This window comes from Homarus americanus, unplaced genomic scaffold (assembly GCF_018991925.1).
Source record: "Homarus americanus isolate GMGI-L3 unplaced genomic scaffold, GMGI_Hamer_2.0 scaffold57980, whole genome shotgun sequence".
In the NCBI taxonomy this organism is placed as follows: Eukaryota; Metazoa; Arthropoda; class Malacostraca; order Decapoda; family Nephropidae; genus Homarus; species Homarus americanus.
Window position 1 is genome coordinate 63816 of NW_024716703.1, and position 23873 is coordinate 87688.

A 23873-nucleotide genomic window follows, 5' to 3' on the forward strand; every position below is an offset into this window, starting at 1 on the left:
TTTACATGTTTATTAGATGAGAGTCCAGGTGTGTGTGTGTGTGTGTGTGATTGTTTTGAGTAATCGTGGGTAATGTGATTTTTAAAAGATTTTACTCTCTCTCTCTCTCTCTCAATTGCTGTTGAGGCGTGTCCGTCTTAAGCCTGACTGATGGACCAAGGTAATAGGGCCCTCACCACACCCCCCTCCCAACACCCCCTCACCCTTTTCACCGACCCCCCTTCCAGTCCCCCCTTGGCCGGATCACACCACCACCATCATCATTTTACATCATGGTGGATCATGTACCTTCAGGATGATGGTACGGATGATGAGAGAGGGGGGAGAGGATAGTGAGAGAAAGAAAGAGAGAGGGAGAGGGAGGAGGATTAGAAAGGAGGAAAGGATGATGAGGGGGAGGGAAGGATGATGAGAGGGACGGAAGGATGATGAGAGAATGATACGTCAGGAGGAAATGGAATGGTAGTGGGAAGAGAGAGAGAGAGAGCTTTCAATTTCAATCTAACAGTACCATCATTACACAACACCATCATAACACAACACCATCATAACACAACACCATCATAACACAGCATCATAGAGCCATTACAACATACAACAAAGCTTTATTCTGATACACAACGCCATCACAACACATTGCACCATAATATTGATGGTAGGTACATATAGTGTGGCTTCCGGTGGAGGGGGTAAGGCGTCCTTGATCCATCTTTCGTGAGTGAACCATCAAGCTAGGAGGCTCACCAGCTACTCCACCACAATGAGGATTTATGCCTCAAACCTGCATTATCTTCCAGCCTGCCTGAGACCTCTACCTCACCTGCTTATATGGCACAGTGTACATTGTGTGTTTATATAGTCTTGTAATGACTTGGTGTTGTGGGATAGTGCTGGGTGTTGTGGGACAGTGCTGGGTGTTGTGGGTCAGTGCTGGGTGTTGTGGGTCAGTGCTGGGTGTTGTGGGTCAGTGCTGGGTGTTGTGTGGGTCAGTGCTGGGTGTTGTGGGTCAGTGCTGGGTGTTGTGTGGGTCAGTGCTGGGTGTTGTCAGTGCTGGGTGTTGTGTGGGTCAGTGCTGGGTGTTGTGGGTCAGTGCTGGGTGTTGTGTGTCAGTGCTGGGTGTTGTGTGGGACAGTGCTGGGTGTTGTGTGGGACAGTGCTGGGTGTTGTGTGGGACAGTGCTGGGTGTTGTGGGATGCTGGGTGTTGTGGGTCAGTGCTGGGTGTTGTGGGACAGTGCTGGGTGTTGTGGGTCAGTGCTGGGTGTTGTGGGCTCCATTAATCTCTCTCTCTCTCTCTCTCTCTCTCTCTCTCTCTCTCTCTCTCTCTGGTATACGCATACGTTTGTCTCCAATTAAATATTTTAATACATATAACATCAATAATCAATTAATAATGACGACAGGTATGTGTGTACCACCTGCGATACTAGACCCGGTAAGCTAACTAGACCCTACCAACCATTAGTAGACCCAAACCAGGGTACTGACCCCCTAAACCATCCCACAATCCCCCATCACACTCCTCCCCATCATCACACCTCCCCATCACCACCTCCCCATCACCCACCTCCATCCCCCCATCACCACCTCCCCATCCCACCTCCTCTCATCACCTCTCAGTAACATTAACTTAAGTAACAAAAACACCTCTTAGGTAACACAAAAGTAACAACACCATCACTAAAGTAACACAGCTAAACCCAAATCATCAAAAACACCCACATTAGTAGCTCAGTAACAACAAAGGTAACAATAACATCAAGTAACACACCAACACCAAAAAATAGCAGTAATGGTATCATAACTAGCAAGAACATTATATCACAAGCAGTAAGAGAGACAACCCTGTAAGTAACAGACCAAAACGGAACAGTAGCTACGCCGGAAGTAACAAGAACGACACAGTAACAGTTTAGGAATGTACAAGAGACGTGGCGGAGTGTGTGTTAAGAAGTGTTGACGTCTTGTAAGGATCTGGGAAGGAACAGCTGTGTGGGTGTGGGTGTGTGTGTGGGTGTGGGTGTGGGTGTGTGTGTGGGTGTGTGTGTGTGGGTAGTGTGGGTGTGTGGAGTGTGTGTGTGTGGGTAATGGTGTGTGTGTGTGGGTGTGTGTGTGTGTGTGTGTGTGGTGTGTGTGGAGTGTGGGTGTGGGTGTGGTGTGTGTGTGTGTGGGTGTGTGTGTGTGTGGGTGTGTGTGGTGTGTGTGTGTGTGGGTGTGGGTGTGGGTGTGTGTGGGTGTGGGTGTGTGTGTGTGTGTGTGTGGGTGTGTGTGGGTGTGGGTGTGTGGTGTGTGGGTGTGTGTGTGTGTGTGGTGTGGGTGTGGTGTGTGTGTGTGTGTGTGTGTGTGTGGGTGTGTGGTGTGTGTGTGTGTGTGTGGAAATGTGTGTGTGTGTGTGTGTGTCCGACAGTAAACTCACATAAACTAACTGTGATAATTTACTCCCTCCAAAATTTTACTCTCTTATTAAATCAACACGAAAAGACAATTAGAAGAAAAAAGTTGAGACAGACAGTCGTACACAAGACAGACAGACAGTCGTACACAAGACAGACAGACAGTCGTACACAAGACAGACAGACAGTCGTACACAAGACAGACAGACAGTCGTACACAAGACAGACAGACAGTCGTACACAAGACAGACAGACAGTCGTACACAAGACAGACAGACAGTCGTACACAAGACAGACAGACAGTCGTACACAAGACAGACAGACACAAGTCGTCGTACACAAGACAGACAGACACAGTCGTACACAAGACAGACAGACAGTCGTACACAAGACAGACAGACAGTCGTACACAAGACAGACAGACAGTCGTACACAAGACAGACAGACAGTCGTACACAAGACAGACAGACAGTCGTACACAAGACAGACAGACAGTCGTACACAAGACAGACAGACAGTCGTACACAAGACAGACAGACAGTCGTACTCTACTAGTAGGAAGACGCTTTCACTCTTTATAGGCTTCCTCGTACGGTATCCTAGAGAGATAGTAAACGGCTCTCTCTCTCTCTCTCTCTCTCTCTCTCTCTCTCTCTCTCTCTCTCTCTCTCCACTGTATAAACTGGTCAAAGTCGATTATTTTGTTCACGGACTTATTAGAAGCTAGTGTGTGTGTGTGTGTGTGTGTAGACATAATTGTAAGAGCGTGTGTACATACTTCAGCTAATGTCGTCATAACTGTTGCTTATATGACACTATATAGTGTGTGAGACGAATGCATCTCTCACCAAACAACGTTATTCCTCTACTCTGTGTTTACTTCTCTGGGTCAGGAACTCATCCTGAACTAACTTCACCCAACGTGATGTAAATCTAACCTAGCGTAACTTGATCTAAGTTGATGTAACTTAACCTAACTTACCCAACACCTAACTTATCAGTAACTTTATCTATACCTAACCCGTCCTTAATTTAACCCACACCTAACCCACACCTAACCTATCGCTAACTTAACCCACACCTAACCCACCCCTTTCTTAACCCACACCTAACCCATCACTTACTTAACCCACACCTAACCTATCGCTAACTTAACCTACTGCACCTTACCTCACCTACTGTTAACATAACCAAACACTCAGCTATCCACGGGTTAGGTTAGGTACAACAGATCAATATTATTGGTCACAAAGTAAAGAATCTCTGGCGTGTTTGTAGTACCTAATGGGACCGTTACATATATATCTGCCTTCAATGGTTCCGTTCAATCAGTCAGTAAAGATTCTTGGATCCTGCCCCAGACATTGTGCTCCAAGTGCCGTGAATCATAGTAAGTCCACTAAGGTTAATTATTCACAAGTCGTACGTCCAAGGTCATACTAAGGTGTTGCTTCCACATGAATAACTGTCCATCAAGGAGTAATTATCAAGATGTAGTTCAGAGATTATTTTCCAGGGGACTGCACTCTTAAAAAGGCTAACAAGGTTGTTCCTAATCTTTCCATCTTGTTTACGTGTGGTCTGTCTACAAAGGTTGGGGGAGGGGGGAGTTGCTGACTGAGGTATGCAGGGAGTCGATCGTCTCACCAAGGCAAGGTTCCAAGGTAAACTAAACGACACTAGAGCCAGCCACTCTGTCATGTCAAGGTTCCAAGAAAAACTAATTCCTCACGCTTGACCAGTCCCACATACGAGGAGAGATTAGGGCCCTATTGTGTGTGCGTGGACCTCAGGCTTTACTACTCCTGCTTCCTACATAACGGAGGAGAGGTGTACAGCAGCCCATAAATTACCCAGTTTACCCACAATCAAAAATATTCCTCCACCCTTCTGAACGAGAGAGGAGAAAGGGTTGGACTACGGGTCTCTTAATAATACTGTATGTAATAACGTCCTGCCACTTGTAGCTTTGCGCCAGCAGCACCTTGCGTGTGGTCAGCCCAGCCACACCCCTCAAACACATGCTCATTTTACACAACAACGAGTAAACAAAGTTATATCACTGAGCATACACCTGAATACATTGTTATCGTCATCGACCGCCTCTCCTGTACACAACAGCCAAATGAATAACCCACACAGACACCTCAAGATGCCCAACACATATACTTATTCATTGACGGACGTACATACATATGTAGGACACTCAATGATTCACTTGTAGAGGGAGACACACACACACACACACACACACACACACACACACACACACACACACACACACACACACACACACACACATACGAAAGAATCGACGTATATATACACACGCACGCATAGACGAACGGATCGATTGCAGTACCTTCTGCAGTCGTCTCTTTCAAGGGCGGGGCATAACAAGGACCACGTGATAATAACGCGCCACCCCAATGTGTGTGTGTGTGTGTGTGTGGCGACCACAAATTGTACTGTACTGACCTGTTCCCCCACATAACCCAGTTACCGGTACAATCACACACACACACACACTGCCGGTCCAATCACACACACTGCCAGTGCAATCACACACACTGCCAATTACACACACACACTGCCGGTACACTCACACCACACTGCTGGTACAATCACACACACACACACCAACACACACACACACTGCCATACACACACACTGCTCAGTACAATCACACACACACACACACTGCTTAATACACACACACTACACTCACACACACTGCAGTACAATCACACACACACTGCCGGTACAATCACACACACACTGCCGGTACAATCACACACACTGCCGGTACAATCACACACACTGCCGGTACAATCACCTCTACTGGAACAATCACCCACTATCAGTAAAATCACCCCTTACCGGTACGATCACCCACTTACTGAAGCAGCCATCATGAATATCGGACTATTGAGTGTTAGCGAGAACAGATATGAACTTTGAAATTTACAAGTAATCTTTTGAATAACTTCAAGTTCACCCCAACACTCTTTAATGTTAATCCTATGAGTAAGTATGAGATGCACAAGCACTAAAAAAAAAATCTATACAAAATTGTGTTGAAAAAATATTACACAACGGACGAAGGATTTTGACAACCCTACCGAGACAACAGGAGTCACAGTGTTCATTCCGAAATTCATGGATCACCCCGAGTACAGATGGTTTTTTTTAGTAACTATGATTGCTGTGATCCTGAGAATGAATGTATGTTCATGATTACTATCTCAGCGCCGCAACAGCCAGGGTTACATGGTGCCAGAGATAATGAATGGTAAAAGGTTAAATTGAAATATAAATGATGGAGTATGACTGTGGAGAATATACCACGGGGCTCACAGGGGGACGCCGTCGATCTCCTTCCCAACTTGTTCAAGAAGATGCATTGTTGGAAAGGTCATGACCCCAGTCCTCAAGGGAAAGTGACGGGAAGTTATTATGGATGACTGCCTCTTAAAATGTCAGAATATTAGTGTGAGGTGTTTTCTTCTCCTCGTGGAACACACTGGCTGGGAGGATGAACCATAAAGTACAAAGGCTAGGTGTAATGTTTGTTTCTCCTGGACAAAGCATCTCTCCCCGCACATCCGAGGCTGCACCAACCACACCGATTATTTTAATTTATTTTTTATTCCGCCGCGTAAAGCCAATCCATTGTTATACTGCTGTCTGTAAAAGGGCATCATGATCCTACACTGTTGCCAATATCATCAACACCGTCATGTGCAGTTATTGCCATCACCACACTTTCTGGTCAACGTTGAACGACTCAGTTTGTAACTTTCTCCCACAAAAAGTTTTGTAAATGTAAAGAGGAAAAAAGTATAATAAAAAAAAATTCATTATCAGTTCTTTGGTGTGAGAGAGAGATGCTTGAATGGCTTAAGGTCCTCAAGCGGGATAGTTTCGGGGAGAAACTTTCTGAACAGCCCTTATAGTTACGTGACGTGGCCCTGGCCAGCACCACACGCAACACAGATCCTGATACATCGCTCTTTAACTATTTCCTCCTTTCTCTGTCTCTCTCTCTCTCGTCCCAGGCTGCTGTTCGGTCCAGGTGTATGAATTCCAAGCCAGCGGGGAGCAATCTGACAGCCACTTAATGTACGCCGAGAAACTCTCTATCAAGCCTCTGGACGCCCTCTCCTTCTGCGTCAGGTTAAGGTTCTACTTCCTGTGGGAGGTGTCCGGCTTCCTACAAGTTTCCAATGAATCAACAAACCCGGCGGTGCACACTATACAGGCAGGTAGGTAAAGGTATGGGTGGGTGGGCCGAGGAGGTTTGTGTTGTGTGTGTGAGTAATGTTATGTCTGTGAAACTTGTTTGGGAAGATGCGTGTGTGTGTGTGTGTGTGTGTGTGTATTTTCAACAGGTAACGAGTAACAGCAAGTTGAAATTTAATACAAAGCTTGACCTTAACTTTTACCTTTTTAGAGGAGGGAGTTGAACAGCAAAATTACTCACAGGATTATCTCGGCTCTACCAAACATAATACGTATTGTAGTGAAGTTATTTACTGTAATGATAGAATATTATATGTTTTGGGATTATTAAAGTAAGAGGGGAGTATTATATGATGAAAGAGTCTTATTGTCTGATGGCACTGTATCACTAAGGTGCCACGTGACACAAGAAAGTTACAGACGGACATACAAGGCCAACTGAAGAAATATTTCAATCTGTCTACTTTCCCTCAAATTAATTTCGTCTAATTGTGGTCAAGGCACCACAAAATTAAGGTGTTTTAGCCTTTAGTGTCTGTTGGAAAACTTTCTCAGCGTCAAGTTTCCTCAGTCACTGCTGGACGCTGTATCTTGCAACAAACACCAACCTGTCCTCTCGATTAATTGCAACACTAGCTGATGGGGTTTGTCTGGACGTTACAAAGCGTGTACAGAGACAAATGAACATAGTGTCCAGTTACCCTGATCTAAAAAAGCACTAACCATTTCAATTTTCCTTCATTAGAGGTCAACCTGAACTACATCCGGGTAACTCTGCTCAAGTTTCGTCGGTATTACTTCCTCAAGACCAGACTACGAGCGCTGACGTGGCACCACCTGTGTGTTACCTACGGGGACGGGGTCGCTGTCTCCTACCTGGACGGACAGGAGCACGACCATCACGAGTTCGTCCTCAGAGAACCTATTACAGGAAACAAGATTAAAATTGGTGCCTGGAATGTTTACCATAGCTTCAGTGGCCAGCTCTCTCAGGTGGGTGATCACGGGCAGTCCTTATATAATGTTTTGGAATAAATGAATAACACCTGTATAGATAATTTTTTTAGTAAATTAATGAATTACCTTTTGTCTCGATATTTAGTAAACAAGTCGATTTGTTGAGACATGGGACCATAACACCGTTTATCTATTTTAGCTCAACATATGGAGTCGTGCTCTGACGGCCCAGGAGGTGGCTGCCGTAGCCGAGTGTGCCACTGATATGGAGGGAGACGTTATATCCTGGAAAGGTCCCTGGACATCTGTTGGGGATGTGTCAACGTCTCAAGAGTCTTCTGATGATCTCTGTCAGGAGGCGGCGGGGAATGATTACTTTATCTTCACCGACTTCACAGCTTCTTCTGCGTTCCACGTGTGTGAAGGTCTCGGTGGCTCCCTCCCGACACCTCAGTCGAAAGAAGAATATGAAACCCTCCTGACGGCGGTGGATCGGTACCGCGGTGAGGGAGACAAGATCTGTAAGCCCTTCTGGGTGGGGATAACAGATGACAAAGAGGAGGGAGTGTGGACGCATATGAAGTACATGACACAGCTTAGTCCTTCCTGGGCCATGGATGAGCCAGATGGAGACAAATTGGAAAATTGTGCCGTAGCGGAAGGTCCTCTCAATTTAGCTGATACCCGCTGCGACGACTTGCAATGTGTGGTATGTACAGTGCCGCGGCGGCCAGTGTGGGTGTTGCTGGGAGCCTGCGAGAGGTACCGACGCAACACACATTTAGTTGCCCTTCAGGAGAAATCTGGTAATGTACTTTTCCGAGGCTACTCAGATTATCAAATAAAACAAAGTGAAGATAAGAGCGAGTGGCTTTGGTGGGACTGGCGGAATAATCAACCTGTAGCGAGTTTGACCAATGCTGTAAATGGTGTTCCAATTGGCCGTCAAAAATGGACTTTAAGAAAATCCATGTGTGGTGAGGACGTGAAGAAGACCCGTACATTCCTTCTAACTCCATGTAGCGCAGGCCAGTTCTCCTGCGATGACGCCTCCTGCATCCCTCTCTTCCAGCGATGTGACCTCAAGTTCGACTGTCGGGACAAGAGTGATGAGAGCGGGTGTCAGTTGGTATGGTTCCCTCCCATCTACCGCCCTGACCTGCCACCAGTTATTAACAGCAACACCAATTCATCAGAACCTTTGCCCGTCACTCTGGGTGTTATTATCGAGAGCGCTGATGTAGACACGCCCTCTATGCACATGCACGTCAACCTCAACGTCAGTATGACTTGGCAAGAAGCGAGGCTCAACTTTCTTAATCTAAATGAAGACTACACACTCAACAGGTAAGGCGTACAACCCACCAAATATATATATATCAGTCCTTTTTCCCATCCATGAACATTGAGACCCATGAACCTCCGAATCCAAGACACCACATAGTGTGCCATCAATGGACCAAACACTGGGTGGTGTCTCGGATTCACAGGTTCAAGAGTCTCAGGGTTCATGGACGGGAGAGAGGACTGTCGGGATTTTTTTTGGGTGTGTGTACAACTATTATTGTCCCACTTAAATATTCGCGTAAGGAAAGTTTGTGTCACCTTTCGATCCCACACTATAACTAAGACTCACTAATAATTATAAGTTTGAGAAAAAAATATAGATATGAAAATTCCGGAGACATCTACAGCAAAATTACTGTCAATCTGTTGTCAGGGACGATGCCTCATGTCAGTAAGATGTACTCTCCTTCCTTCCTCCCTTCCCTCCCATCCAGAGTACCATATGACAAGATGAAGGAGGTGTGGGTGCCGGTGGTGGACTTTACTAACACTAAGGGCATTCACATCACACAGACGGACCACCAGGCCACCATGGTTGTCAACATGCAGGGCAAACCCAGCCTGGGAGACGACACCCAACCCGAGGAATGTGAGCAAATACCTGAAGGACATTCTCGTTTACATGTTACATAAATACTTTGTGAGTTTCAATGCATCTCACTCTAGCTGAAAGTCACATCATTTATATAAAATTTTCTTAAATATTTAGAATAACAGGTAAAATATGACCATTACAATGGGTATTGCTATTAATACATGGTTGTCATATCACTGTATCAACTGTATTAGCTGTAACTTTAAGACTGTAATCTGTTTGTTGATGTCCCTACAGTGGAGGTGTACTCAGGCCTGGAGAACCCCATCAGTGTGAGGAGGAAGTACAGCATCACCTTCCAGTGTCAGTTTGATCTCAAGATGTACCCCTTTGATGAGCAGGTGAGGACCTTAATGAGCAGGTGAGGGCCTTAATGAGCTGGTGAGGGTTTTAATGAGCAGTTGAGGGCCTTAATGACCAGGTGAGGGCCTTAATGACCAGGTGAGGGCCTTAATGAGCACGTGAGGGTCTTAATGAGCAGTTAAGAGTCTTAATGAGCAGGTGAGGGCCTTAATGAGCTGGTGAGGGTTTTAATGAGCAGTTGAGGGCCTTAATGACCAGGTGAGGGCCTTAATGACCAGGTGAGGGCCTTAATGAGCAGGTGAGGGTCTTAATGAGCAGGTGAGGGTCTTAATGAGCAGGTGAGGGTCTTAATGAGCTTGAGCAGTGGGTCTTAATGACCAGGTGAGGGCAGACCAGGTGGGGCCTTAATGGCCTTAGGCAGTCTTAATGAGCAGGTGAGGGCCTTAACCAGGTGAGGGCCTTAATGACACGGTGAGGGCCTTTGTCCCATTTGATGAACAGGTGAGGGCCTTAATGAGCAGGTGAGAAGGTCCTTAATGAGCAGGTGAGGGCAGAGCAGGTGAGGGTCTTAATGAGCAGGTGTGAGCTTAATGAGCAGGTGAGGGTCTTAATAGGTGAGGCCTTAATGAGCAGGTGAGGTGGAGCAAGTGGGGACCTTAATGAGCAGTTGAGGGCCTTAATGACCAGGTGAGGGCCTTAATGAGCAGGTGATGGCCTTAATGAGCAGGTGATGGACCAGTTGTAATGGCCAGGTGAGGGCCCTTAATGACCAGGTGAGGGCCTTAATGACCAGGTGAGGCCTTAATGAGCAGGTGAGGGCCTTAATGAGCAGGTGAGGCCTTAATGAGCAGGTGATGGCCTTAATGAGCAGTTGAGGGCCTTACTGTCCCTTTGATGAGCAGGTGACGAGTTTCCTAAAAAGATACCCTTTTGTGTATATATATATATATATATATATATATATATATATATATATATCTTGATAAAATCACACGGGAAAATGGAAACAACAATACCTAGATTTATCTTATCCAGGTTTTCATTGTGGATTTACATGAAATATATATATATATATATATATATATATATATATATATATATATATATATATATATATATATATATATATAGTTTACTGGAATTAGCCCACCCGGGCACAGGTCAAACGACTCACAACGGGGCCTGGGGGGCGAAAAAAAGAAGAACAGAAATAAATTGAAAATAGAGAAGAAAAAGGTTATACTGTGTTAATCTACACCACGAAGAGGCCGGAAAACCAGCTTTTTAAAGTGAGGCAGATTGTATAAGTATGGAAACACAGAAGAAGGCAGAGCATTCCACAGTTTGGCTGTGTGAGGAAAGAAGGAGGTACTATAACGGGTTATCATAGTGTGACCGACATCCACAGAGAAACGGTGGGCACCGCGGGCAAGACGAGTGTTACGAGCTCACTGCCTTGTCGGCGGTACACAGGATGCCAAATCCACCGAACAATGCCCGTTAAAGTACCTGTAAAAGAGAGAGAGTGAAGCAACATTGCGGTGAAGAGAAAGGGAAGAGAGATTGACGACTAAAGGAGGAGAGTTAATATGACGAAATGCCTTTGATTCCACTCTATCTAACAGTTGAAGAGCCACCCCAGATATGAGAGCAGTACTCCAAGTTAGGACGAATGAATCCCTTATAAACTTGGAGCAACTGTTCAGGAGTGAAGTAGCTATGGCATCTGTACAGCATTCCCAACTTTCGGGAGGCAGCTTTAGCTATATTAAGGATGTGTGATTTTTTTTTCTTGTTTAGTGTTTTATTTGTTTTTACTTTGTTTTGCTTAATTGTTTTATTTTGCTGTTTTGTTTTGTTGTGTTGTGTTGTTGCTTATTTTATTTTGTTGTTTTTAGTTTTGGTGTTTTGTTGTTGTTTTCCCGGAAGACCACAGTGATCCACGCCAGCTTCAGGGAGACCTGAAGCCTAGAGATTGTTGTCATGCTTCACTCTGCCTTATATAAAGACCTTCCTTGTGGTGGAGGCAGGATGTGTGGAGGATGGGATGGGAGAGGGAAGGACTGTGGAAGATGGGATGGGAGAGGGAAGGATTGTGGAGGATGGGATAGAAGAAGGAAGATTTTTGGACGATGGGACGGGAGGAATAGGGTTTGTGGAGGATGGGATGGGAGTAGAAGAGATTAGGTTAGGTTAATTGTGCAGTCAAAAACGGCTGGTGTAGGTGCCAAGAACCCCACACTCTCCCAAAGTAAGCTGCAGTCATCCATTTTTCACACACACCAAAAAAGAAAGTTTTACAAAAGATTTTTAATGGGTACTCCTGACACAGCCCAGAAGCAGGAATGGGTCGGCGAGGAGGTCCTAAATGGGCATTAGGAGCCAATGTACTTCGTAATTATTTATACTTTACCCCCTCCACCCCTCTCTACCTCCCCCCCCCATCCCCTTCCCCCTCCACCTTCTTTCTCTCTACGTCCCTTTCCCTTCCCCTCGCCTCTCCACCTTCCTCCTCTTCTAACTCTCCCCACTCTTCCAGTTCCCTCTCCATCCTCCACCTCTTTCCCTCCACCCTCCTTCCTTCTTCCCTTACATGTGTTCTACTCTCTCGCCTTACCACCATCTCCTTCGTTGCCCCCTCTCCTCTCCTCTCCCGCCGACCACCAACATTCCCCACTTGACGATCAATGTTCTCACACCAAAACAACAACAACAACAACAGCTTACTACATAGACGACTGGAAATGATATTCGATCAATAAAAAAAAGGCATTAGAGAATCATTAATATTTTTATTCGGATTCATATTGTCGATTTGTACCAATAGTAGCGATACAATAGTGATGGTTAAACTAGGTAGCGTTAGGCAGGTCCTGAATGGGAGAACACGTGCGAGGGGAAACGAAGCTGTGTTGGGCGGGGCGGGGCGGGGCCGGGCTGGTCCTCCTCCACGAGTCGCCAGACCCGACAATACCTAACCATACTCTGAGTTTCAGCCTTGGCAACTCTGTTTACCCTTGGGAATATAGCACATCAAATACACAAGGAAAATATTGATCGCCAAGGCCTAGCACACACACACACCTCCTCCTCTTAACCTCCCCTCCCCCCACACACGCCTCCTCCTCCTCCTGTTAGGCCCCCCACACACGCCTCCTCCTCCTGGTCGGCCCCCCACACACATGCCTCTTCCTCCTGGTCGCCCCCCTCACACACGCATCATCCCCCACGTAGGCTCGCTGTTTCCCCCCTGCCATTATTCCTGAATACCTATGGGAGGAAAGGGACCTCTGAGTCATTGGTTTATTTTTCAAAGGCGTCCAGAGGTTTGATAGCTCGATACTTCAGGAAAGTCTTTATGCTGGAGTTACAGTTTATAGGAAGGTTTCTAAAAATCTTTATCGTCAAATGAGACAACACTAGACCCGGGAATCTCATCCTGAACAAATCATTTCAAAGTTGATCGGTTCTTGTCCTGTGTAAACAACATTGGCTGAGTGATCGTGTTACTGAGTAGAACACGTGTGTCAGGGGCTCGTGTGAAGGTCATCCGGATATGTGTACATGGTCCACACAAAACAGTGAGCGACCTCATGTTCAGACAAATACATATAGGCCTATCAGCACTCCCCTGCATCAATAAAGCCTTCAGGATAACAGTGTTTGTTGCTCTCGCTGTCACTCACGATACATGATGTTGTATTACCGTAAGGAGCAGAGGCAGTAAAAGGCTATTCCAGATCTTTTTATATTTGTATTATTGACTTTATGACCACTACGATCCCTCCACGACGCTGATTTATACGTACGTGTGTGTGCGCGTGTGTGGTAGGTGTGTGTGTGCGCGCGTGTGTGGTAGGTGTGTGTGTGTGGTGGGTGTGTGTGTACGTTTATGAGTATATATGGTCCTATGAGAGCACGTATAAGAGGTTCTCTAGGAGTAATATCAAGACCTTGAACACAGCAGCAGCCTCTCTCATGTGCCTCCTTCCCCTGACGACCTATGAGGCTCCAGGCACCATTAATACAGCGAGGTAGTGAGTGTTATGATGGGTATTGATCGGTGGGCACCTTGGTGGGCGGGGCCTGGCCTGGTGTGGCAGCCTCACCTCCCTTCCGCTGCGCACCTGCCGCCACCTCCCTCCTCCTCCCCCAGGGCCATCCCCACGCGCCGTCTTACCTGCCGCAGCTTCCCGCACCCTTACACGCCCTCCCAGAAGCCTCCCGCACTTTCCCGCACCCTCCCGCAAGCGTTTAATAGCCAAATTGAAGCAGCAGCAGGAAGAGTGACGTGCCTGATAGCAGTTCTCCGCCTCACTCCTAAAATGTCAACCATCTCCATAACCTTACACACATGTATACCGCTTTTTTTCTCAGCATTTCTCAACAGTATTTTCCCCATAGCTTTCCTCTCCAGCATTAAAGAAGATACACCTTTCTCATATCTTCTTTCCATGAAATAAAAAATAATAGTACCATTATCCCACATAATCTTCCCTGGAATCCATTAATAATGAAATTTTTTATCCCTTGCCTTAAAAAAAAGCTAAATGTTCTTATATTTTCCTGTATTTTTCCCATTGACATACAGGTATTTCCCCCAATTTTTCTTCCCCAGAATGAATAAAGCCACGTTTTCCCCCCCATATATTCTCCAGTTGTTATTTTAAAGAGACAAAACTGTATATTTTTACGAGTGTTTCTTTAAAATCTGAGAGTTGTTAGCTGGGAGGATCGAGCGCTGGAATTGTTCGTGCGTCTAGCGATATTATTTTATTTTTTATCTCTCTCTCAGTCCGTATCTCTATCTCTCTATATATATATATCCCAGGCTCTATTTCTCTATGCTCTGTCTCCTTCCCTATTCAGTCGCCTGCCTCTCTCTCTCTCTCTCTCTCTCTCTCTCTCTCTCTCGTCGTTGGTTAAGTCTTCAGTTATACCAACAAAAGCTTCTTTTCGTCCCTCCATGAAACACAATTTCCGACACTTAGAGAAAACGTGACAAATTTAACACTTATTCTTTCTTTCTCTCTTTCTTTATTCCGTTCTTTCATTGTTCTATTTCATTCTTTTGTCATTATCATCTTTCCAACCTAATGCAACCCAACCCAACCCAACCCGACCCAACCCAACCCAACCCAACCCAACCCAACCCAACCCGACCCCCAACCCAACCTGACCGAACCCAACCCACCCAACCCAACCCAACCCAACCCAACCCAACCCCGACCCGACCCAACCCAACCCGACCTGACCCGACCCGACCCACCCAACCCAACCCAACCTCCCAACCCCCAACCCAACCAAACCCAACCCAACCCGACCAAACCCAACCCGACCTAACCCAACCCAACCCGACCTAACCGAACCCAACCCGACCCAACCCGACCCAACAAGGGGAGTTTGCACCAGCCAGCCCTCGAGACTTGACTGTTAAACTGTATATTAAACTGTTTGGTCATTAAAGGCGGAACTAGTCGACTGTCAGGGTGATTGATGAAAGGGGATTCAGTCTCTCTCTCACCACAACCATCTCCCCCTCACCTCTACACTAAAGCCTATCCCATACTCTCACTTCCAAACAATAACATTTATATTAATAAGATTGATAATAATAACAACAACAACAACAAGAAAACAAAAACAAACAACAACAACAAGAACAATAATAATAATAATATGAAGCAAAAAAAATAAAAACAATTAATAAAACTCATTACATCAGCTTAAAACAGGCGTGAATATTGACAACCAGATCATTAAAGCCTTCACAACACAATAAAGGCATGATAACACCCAGTAAAGTTTACCTCTCCTGAACCCCGAGAGATTTTGACTCATGAATCCGAAGCATTTATGGACAGAATAATGTATCAGTCTACTGCGTCGGGTTCACGAGTCTGAATCTCTCGGGGGTTCATGGTTCGGGTTCGGGGTGAGAGGTGTCAGGACTTTAGTAGTTGAGTGCATTGTAAGCTTTATTGTGCCTACAGGAGGGTTGAGAGCCTAACAGCTCGTAATAAAAGTGCTGGAATCTCCCTAATGGTCCGCCTCTGCTGTCCCAAATAAACACCCGTTCATTCTATCACTTGGGGATTTTAATGACAAAAAACTTATTTGAGTTCCTAATTAAAAAAAAATATATAATATAATTTTTTTTTTCATAGAATTTAACCATTTCAAAAGGGAGAGAGAGAGATGAATGCCTCCAACATTTATCGTTCCCCGGACACCAGGTAACAAATGGTAAGTGAGGTGGAGTTAGTCTTCTCACTGATGCTCATTTTATCTTTTTCGTTTTGCTGTTGTGGAGGGAAAACAGTTCAGGTTTTTGTAGCAAAAAAGATAAGTCTTATTTTATTATTATTTATTTTTCTTTTCAGAAAACATTTACGTTAATTACACAACAAAAATGGAAAGTACTTTTTATACGGTAGGTTTTTCAAGGTCGAATTAAACAAATTTATAACTAAATAAAACAGCGACTACCCGAAGTCAGTACAGTACAGTACAGTACAGTACCTCATAGGCGACAACTAACAAACGTGTGTTGGGCCCCAAGATCAATAGTTGCCCCTTAAAGACGAGAGAATTGACTTCATCGAGGCACCTGCTTTGATTCTTCGCTCAAAATCTTCGTCTTGGATCTGTATAGGGAGGAGCGTGGTGTGGGGCTCACAGTTTGGCCAGTCAGCCAGCCCACCGGGTCTCCCTTTGCTGCAACCTTACACCTGTTAGTGACGACCTCAGCCTTGTGGGTAACCAAAACACTAACATGAAAGTAACGCTAAAGTTCTGTACTGTTTCTCGTTCTTACATTCAACCCCGAACGCCTAGCAAGTGACATTGACGATGGAGGAGGAAGTATGAGGCTTTTATTTACTCCGTCCAGCCAGTAGGTGAATGTCTTTTATACCCGAGAAACGTGACACAACGATGTTACCTAATACACTACGGTATCTGGGGAGTCCGGTAACGTGACACAACGATGTTACCTAATACACTACGGTATCTGGGGAGTCCGGTAACGTGACACAACGATGTTACCTAATACACTACGGTATCTGGGGAGTCCGGTAACGTGACACAACGATGTTACCTAATACACTACGGTATCTGGGGAGTCCGGTAACGTGACACAACGATGTTACCTAATATACACTACGGTATCTGGGGAGTCCGTAACGTGACACAACGATGTTACCTAATACACTACGGTATCTGGGGAGTCCGGTAACGTGACACAACGATGTTACCTAATACACTACGGTATCTGGGGAGTCCGATGTTACCCGTGTCTGGGGAGTCCGTAACGTGACACAACGATGTTACCTAATACACTACGGTATCTGGGGAGTCCGGTAACGTGACACAACGATGTTACCTAATACACTACGGTATCTGGGGAGTCCGGTAACGTGACACAACGATGTTACCTAATACACTACGGTATCTGGGGAGTCCGGTAACGTGACACAACGATGTTACCTTATACACTACGGTATCTGGGGAGTCCGGTAACGTGACACAACGATGTTACCTAATACACTACGGTATCTGGGGAGTCCGGTAACGTGACACAACGATGTTACACTATATACACTGTTACGGTAGTCTAACGTGGGTATCTCCGGTAACGACACAACGATGTTACACACTACGGTATCTGGGGAGTCCGGTAACGTGACACAACGATGTTACCTTATACACTACGGTATCTGGGGAGTCCGGTAACGTGACACAACGATGTTACCTTATACACTACGGTATCTGGGGAGTCAGGTGTTCTTATACTGTATGGCTGCCGGCATTCTTTCTCTTATTTATTTTTCCTTTGGGACAAATTTCAAAGCTAATTCCGTGGTGCACACCCCCAGGGACCCCTTAGTATGCTTTCAAAGTTTCTGGTGTTAGAGCTGCGGTGCTGACTAACTGACACACACACACACACACACACACACACACACACACACACACCACCCCAAAACCCATCCCCACCCTCTAAACCCACACCCACTCCCACCCCATCTAAAGACAAAGTCTTTTATAGCCGTCTTAGGGCAACATCTTGACAGTGAGTGTTCCTTATGGCCGACTTATACACCCACCTGACCTATATGTTCTCTCTGGCCCCGGACAGTTCTGCCACATGGAGCTGACGATGTTGTCCGCGTCGTCTCGTCTGCTGGTGTTCGATGCATCGGGCACCAAGGCTATGTACGAGGGCAACCCGCAGCTGGTCGAGTACTTCGTGGGTGACGTCGACCTTGTCTTCCACAACGACAGGGACTTCGCGGTCATGTTCGTTAAGCGTGAGTACACCATTATTGCTTTGGTGGAATTATCCTAAGGGTGGGTTCCCTTATAAGGGGTTAAGTCTCAGTACTCAAGGAGATTAAGTAATCGTACTCAAGGGGGTTAAATCCTAGTACTCAAGGGGGTTAAATCCTAGTACTCAAGGGGGTTAATTCATAGTACTCAAGGGGGTTAAGTCATAGTACTGAAGGAGGTTAAGTAATCGTACTCAAGGGCGATTAATGTCACTCATAACACATGACTCGCTTAGTTAACCTGAGTTACTGAACCCGACACGCAGATACACCCAACAGTACAAGTATATACAGTACACGTTTAAGACATTATACTGCTCACTCAATTTTGTTATTTAATTAGACAAACGAAACTATGGAGACGTATTTTCTCCCGCGGCTCTCGAGTATTTGCTTCGAAATTTATGAGTCTGATTCTCTTGAGTTTATTGTTCAGAGAGAGGTGAATGGAGGACTTTAATAACTTTAGTTTGAAATATTTACACGCTTAAATAATGCTTTTAACTTCCTTCACTATCCGAACCTCGATAAAATACTCAATAATCTTAGGAAAATAGAGTTACGTGTGTGTGTAGTTCAGTTCAGACATAATATTCTTGTTGTTTACAGTACAGCTGCTGCGACGGTCTGGTTTCATCATCATGAACGTCTTCATCCCGTCGCTGCTGCTGCTGGTCATCAGTTACCTCACTCTCTACTTCACGCCCTTCAACTTCCAGGTCCGCGTCCTCGCCTCGCTCACCTCCCTCCTGGTCATGGCCACACTCTTCACTCAGGTAAAGACTCTCTACGTTCCTCAATGAGACAAAAATTCCTTAAGTAATATGATGACAATCGTAGAATTCAGACTGTGTTGACCTGACCTGACCTGACCTGACCTTAGCACCTTCACTACGGGGACGCTACTTTTGATATTTTATTCGGTTGACACCAAACTATTTTTTTCAAGTCAGAGGTACCACACCTTGCCATACACAAGACGTTAACGCAATCATCTCACCTGAGTTGAGTTCAGGTTGAGACGTTTACACGATGTGAGTGTGTTCAGGAGAGTGTGTTCGGGAGAGTGTGTTCAGGAGAGTGTGTTCAGGAGAGAGTGTCCAAGAGTGTGTGTTCGGGAAAGAGTATTCAGGAGAAAGTGTTCATGAGTTTTCAGGAGAGCGTTTAAGGGGAAATTGTTCATGAGTGTTAAGGAGAGTGTTTTCAGGAGAAAGTGTTCAGGAGAGAGTTGGTTGCTCTAACACCACTATCTGCGTCGTGCAGCATTAATACTTTGTTACTGCGACTGACAAGTTCTAGTCTTTACGAACATCTTAAAATTTTTAATAACGTGTGTACAGTACTGTTCAGTATACACTATTGTCTTCACACATCATTACACTCCCTTAGTAAACAAGACTCTTGCTGGTCAGGTCAGCACAATAAGAGTAAAGTGTTAATGGACTCATTCCAGGCCTCTGCCTCGCTGCCCAAGACTTCCTACTTCAAAATGGTGGACGTGTGGCTGCTGTCTAGCATCTTCTTCATCTTCATCATCATCGTCCTCCACACTGTGATCGACCGAGTGAGGGAGTGGGAGCCCACCCCTAAGAAAACCACCTCAAAGCCCAAGATCGTTCTCTCGCCGGCGACCTCCGAGAAGTCGTCGACGTCCAACACCGTCCACCCCTCAGAGGGAGAGAAGGTGACTGTGGAGGAGATTATCGGATTACCAGAAGTCGAGCAGCCCAGCAACAGGTGGTGGAGAATCATCGACATGTGTTTGACACAATCGACGCCGAGTTCGCTCTCAGCCTCTGCACGCACCAGACCTCTGTACGAGAAGATCATCCTGGGCGCCAGAGTATTGGTCTTGGGACTGCTCGTGGTCTTCAACATTGTTTACTGGACCATTGTCTTGATGTAATCGTATGTGGCTAAGTGCTGGATGACTACATTAATGGGAGAGGACCTCAAGATACCTTAACAAAGTAACCAGGAGTCTATATGGCTGAAAAGAAGTGTGGAGGCATGAGGCTCACCCACACGTGGAGAAACACAGTTTAATCATTTTTCCTATAAAAATGGAACAATTTTGTGTTATATTTAAAACCCGACACTATACGCGGAGTGACAACATTCATCTCGCATTGCAAACTTGCCAAGAATATTAATGTGTCCCCGTGACCATCTTGTGATGGTGGGAATAACTTCACTGAGGATGCGTGGACACTGTTTGGTGAATTTGTTAGTGTGAACAATGTCTTGGGGATCATATTTGGCAAGAAACATAAACAGACACCCCACACACTCTGATGGGGCGCACTTTATTGACATCATTGAGATTTACTGGACAAAGTGATGTTCCCTTTAATATTTTTTTTCATTGCTTACCGACAACTGTATCCAACTGTAGCGTTTAGTCAACAATAATATTAACTATATCACTTTATATCTGTGATGCAATTTACTCAGCGATTTCCTAAAGTGAGTTATTGATGATGGTACCAGAGAAACCTTAAACCATTTATGTCTTAAACCTAAATGTAGGAAACGATTATATATGTTATTTAATTCTAGACAATAATTAGGTTAAGTGAGAGACATGTGTTTCGGAGTCGTGTAAATACTGAACTCGCTCTTGTAAGCCTGTGGCATGATAGAACACACCTGAGACCGGATACAAACTACCCCGGCCGAGATTTTTTTCCATAATTTAAGCGAATTACTAATGAGTATTGCAGGTCTTGGAAGAAGGTACTTGTTCCCTTATTCTTTATCAAGACTAATAGTGTAAATAATGTTGGTCTGGAGGATAATATTTGTTGCTCAGTCGTTATCCAGATCAGCTGAGGTAACTTAAAGACCTCCTAGGAGTCTTAGTGAGAGAAGTGATCAGCTGCGGTAACTATAAGACCTCCCGGGAGTCTTAGTATTAGAAGTAATTTATTCTTTATCAGTGTCTTGTTCTATTGTCCCTCCAATTTTGTTCCATAGATAAATTATGATGATACTATTAAATAAATAATGATGGAACAAGTTAGACTTCTTCTTTTGTTTAGAGAAGGAAAGAAAGGAAATTAGCAGACATCTGGGGACTTTTGTTGTGTTCTAGAGAGGAAGGTCAGGGAAGACTTGGATGATTTAGAGTGTGTGGCTGGGACATGGATGAATAATACAGGAGAAAGGCATTACCTGAGGATTACCCCTCTATTTCATTCCTTTATCATTGTCTTCTAACCCAACCTAACCTAACCTAACCTAACCCTTCTGGTAGAATTAGGGGGTTTTCATCAGGTGAAACAAACAGGATAGCTAATCTACTGTGACTTTGACCTCCAATTGTGACCTTTGGGTTCACCAGTCTGAATCTCGGGGTTCGTGGATCGGGGGAAGAGGAGAACTGAGGACTTTAGTAGTTGACTGTACAGTACACTTAAGATTAAAATATATACATTTCTAGACGGTAAAGCATAAAGCTACAGCCCTGTGAGTCAAAACATAACAAAATATCACAATATTATGAACAGGAAGATACTGTACAAAACAGTGAGGCCTTAATGTGTATCCATGATTAAACGAGGGAGAGTAGAGTCAGTAGTCTCACACGAGTCGAACCCAAGTGTGGAAGAGACTGAAACACACAAGAGAGAAGGTCGTGAAGGATAGCTTGAGAAATGTTTGAATTATGTGGAAAGATAGGAGTGAATAAAATAGAGGAAAGGGGGAGAAAGAGAGGCAGGAAATAAGAAAAACTGACAGAAAGGGAGATGGAAAGAAAAGACCAAGTGGTGTACCGAAGGAAAGAGGGACTGTTAGATAGGAAGAATAACTGACTAGAAGAGATGAGGTGGTATAAGGGAAGGTCAAAGGTTATACGGGTAAAAGAGCATGCCTTCGTAAATAGTATCGAGTATAGAAATAGTTTAAAGGTACACATATATACAGTGGCGTGTGTATTACCTATAGAAATTTAATACAATGCGAATTACGACAAACAAATACTCACCAAATTGTATTATTGTGTAAAGAAACAGACACCAGTATTATTTAGCCAGAAACATATTTTATATAATCTTCTCAATAAAAGGTAAAACCCTATTGTGTGTTTGTAGACGGACTGGTCGATGTGGTGTGATGTTGCTATAAAGACAGTTGAACAATGTAGTAAGACTTTTACTCTAGTTAAATAATATCAGTGTAACTTTGACACAATCTGTAACGAAAAAGGTAATTAATTATACACGGCATTACAGCGCCTTTCACTTTCACTGCTGGAATCGATTCTCAAGAGTGTCCCTCGTCGTGTAGTTGTAACCGCTCTGTTTTGGGTAGTAGATCTAATGACGCTAGATAGAGTTGCTCTTTCATACATGAATACGAAAAAAACTAAATAACTGACACGACACTGAAGAAACGAAAGAAGGTCTTTACGTTAACACATTTGTGAGGATTATTTCACTGGGATTTAATGTATATATATAAGACAAAATTAAAAAAACCTTAAACTCAGTATATATAACACACACACACACACACTGGTGGGGACAGCTGCTTGTAACAGTGTCTTAAACTTAGATATTTATTGATAACACCCTTTTTTGTGGTATATTTTACCTATACCATAAAAACCATTAGCTTTTGAAAGAATCCAAGTAGTTATTTTACTAATCACACCTTTTTTATGATATATATAAATTTTGTTCATTATCGCACAAAGTGATTGAGGTACAGATTCATCCTTGTAATGATACAAATATTGACTGATATCGTATGCCTGTTTTTCTACATATTGTGGTAAATAAATAACAAGGTTTATTTATCTTCACTAACGAACTCAATAAACTAATAAATACTGCATTTAGTGATTGATTTATCCCATTTTTTTACCTTATTACAATATCCCACTCAGTTATTATCTTATATTACCCCACTCACTGAGCCTTATTACACCACAATACCCCACTCACTGAGCCTTATTACACCACAATACCCCACTCACTGAGCCTTATTACACCACAATACCCCACTCACTGAGCCTTATTATACCACAATACCCCACTCACTGAGCCTTATTACACCACAATACCCCACTCACTGAGCCTTATTACACCACAATACCCCACTCACTGAGCCTTATTACACCACAATACCCCACTCACTGAGCCTTATTGTTAACTCTCCGCTATTAATAGTTATTACTATATACCAGGACCCCAGCCAAACACCATTGAGTAGAGGATCGTAACCATGGGAGGTAACACCGACTTGCTCAGTTAACGGAGACACAAGATTCCTGAGCATGTACAAGAATAATTAAATCCGATATATAAAACTGACTTGGACATACCTGAAGTGTGAGGTGTTATGAGGCTGTTATCTTTCACTTACCTGGAAAAAACACTAATCAGATTAACCTTCCATCTCCACTTTACTCCTATAAAGTATTTCATTTAGTTTAAGGAGAAAGTTGCCATTTATACCGCATTATGTGCCAGAAGGATCTCAAGGATGTGTATTAGGTGGGAGAGGATTAAATAATAACTTGTGAACCTACAGTAGTACCCTGCAAGTGTTCTTATAAAACGACAACAGTTTGTGGGGCTACGATGACTGGTTATAGAACCTAACCTAACCTAACCTAACCTAACCTAACCTAATCACCAGATCATTAAGTTTGGTTTAGTTGGTTGGTGTTGTCTGTCATTATTAGTGGTTTAAGCCTTCA

At 44.3% G+C, this 23873-nt stretch overlaps 1 protein-coding gene across 3 annotated transcripts in view; it reads left to right on the forward strand.

Moving 5' to 3' along the window:
• The window catches only part of LOC121858202, a 37301-nt gene extending 14298 nt beyond the window's left edge, over positions 1 to 23003 (forward strand). For 2 of the 3 annotated variants that reach the window (XM_042354417.1, XM_042354416.1), the window contains 8 exons: positions 6451 to 6657; positions 7380 to 7627; positions 7791 to 8938; positions 9373 to 9527; positions 9771 to 9874; positions 17977 to 18148; positions 18776 to 18942; positions 19620 to 23003. In XM_042354417.1, the coding sequence (XP_042210351.1) occupies positions 6451 to 6657; positions 7380 to 7627; positions 7791 to 8938; positions 9373 to 9527; positions 9771 to 9874; positions 17977 to 18148; positions 18776 to 18942; positions 19620 to 20072 (2654 nt within the window). In that variant the 3' untranslated portion in view covers positions 20073 to 23003. The remainder of the gene's footprint in view (positions 1 to 6450; positions 6658 to 7379; positions 7628 to 7790; positions 8939 to 9372; positions 9528 to 9770; positions 9875 to 17976; positions 18149 to 18775; positions 18943 to 19619) is intronic. The other variant, XM_042354419.1, reaches the window with a different exon arrangement.
• Positions 23004 to 23873: the final 870 nt, after the last annotated feature.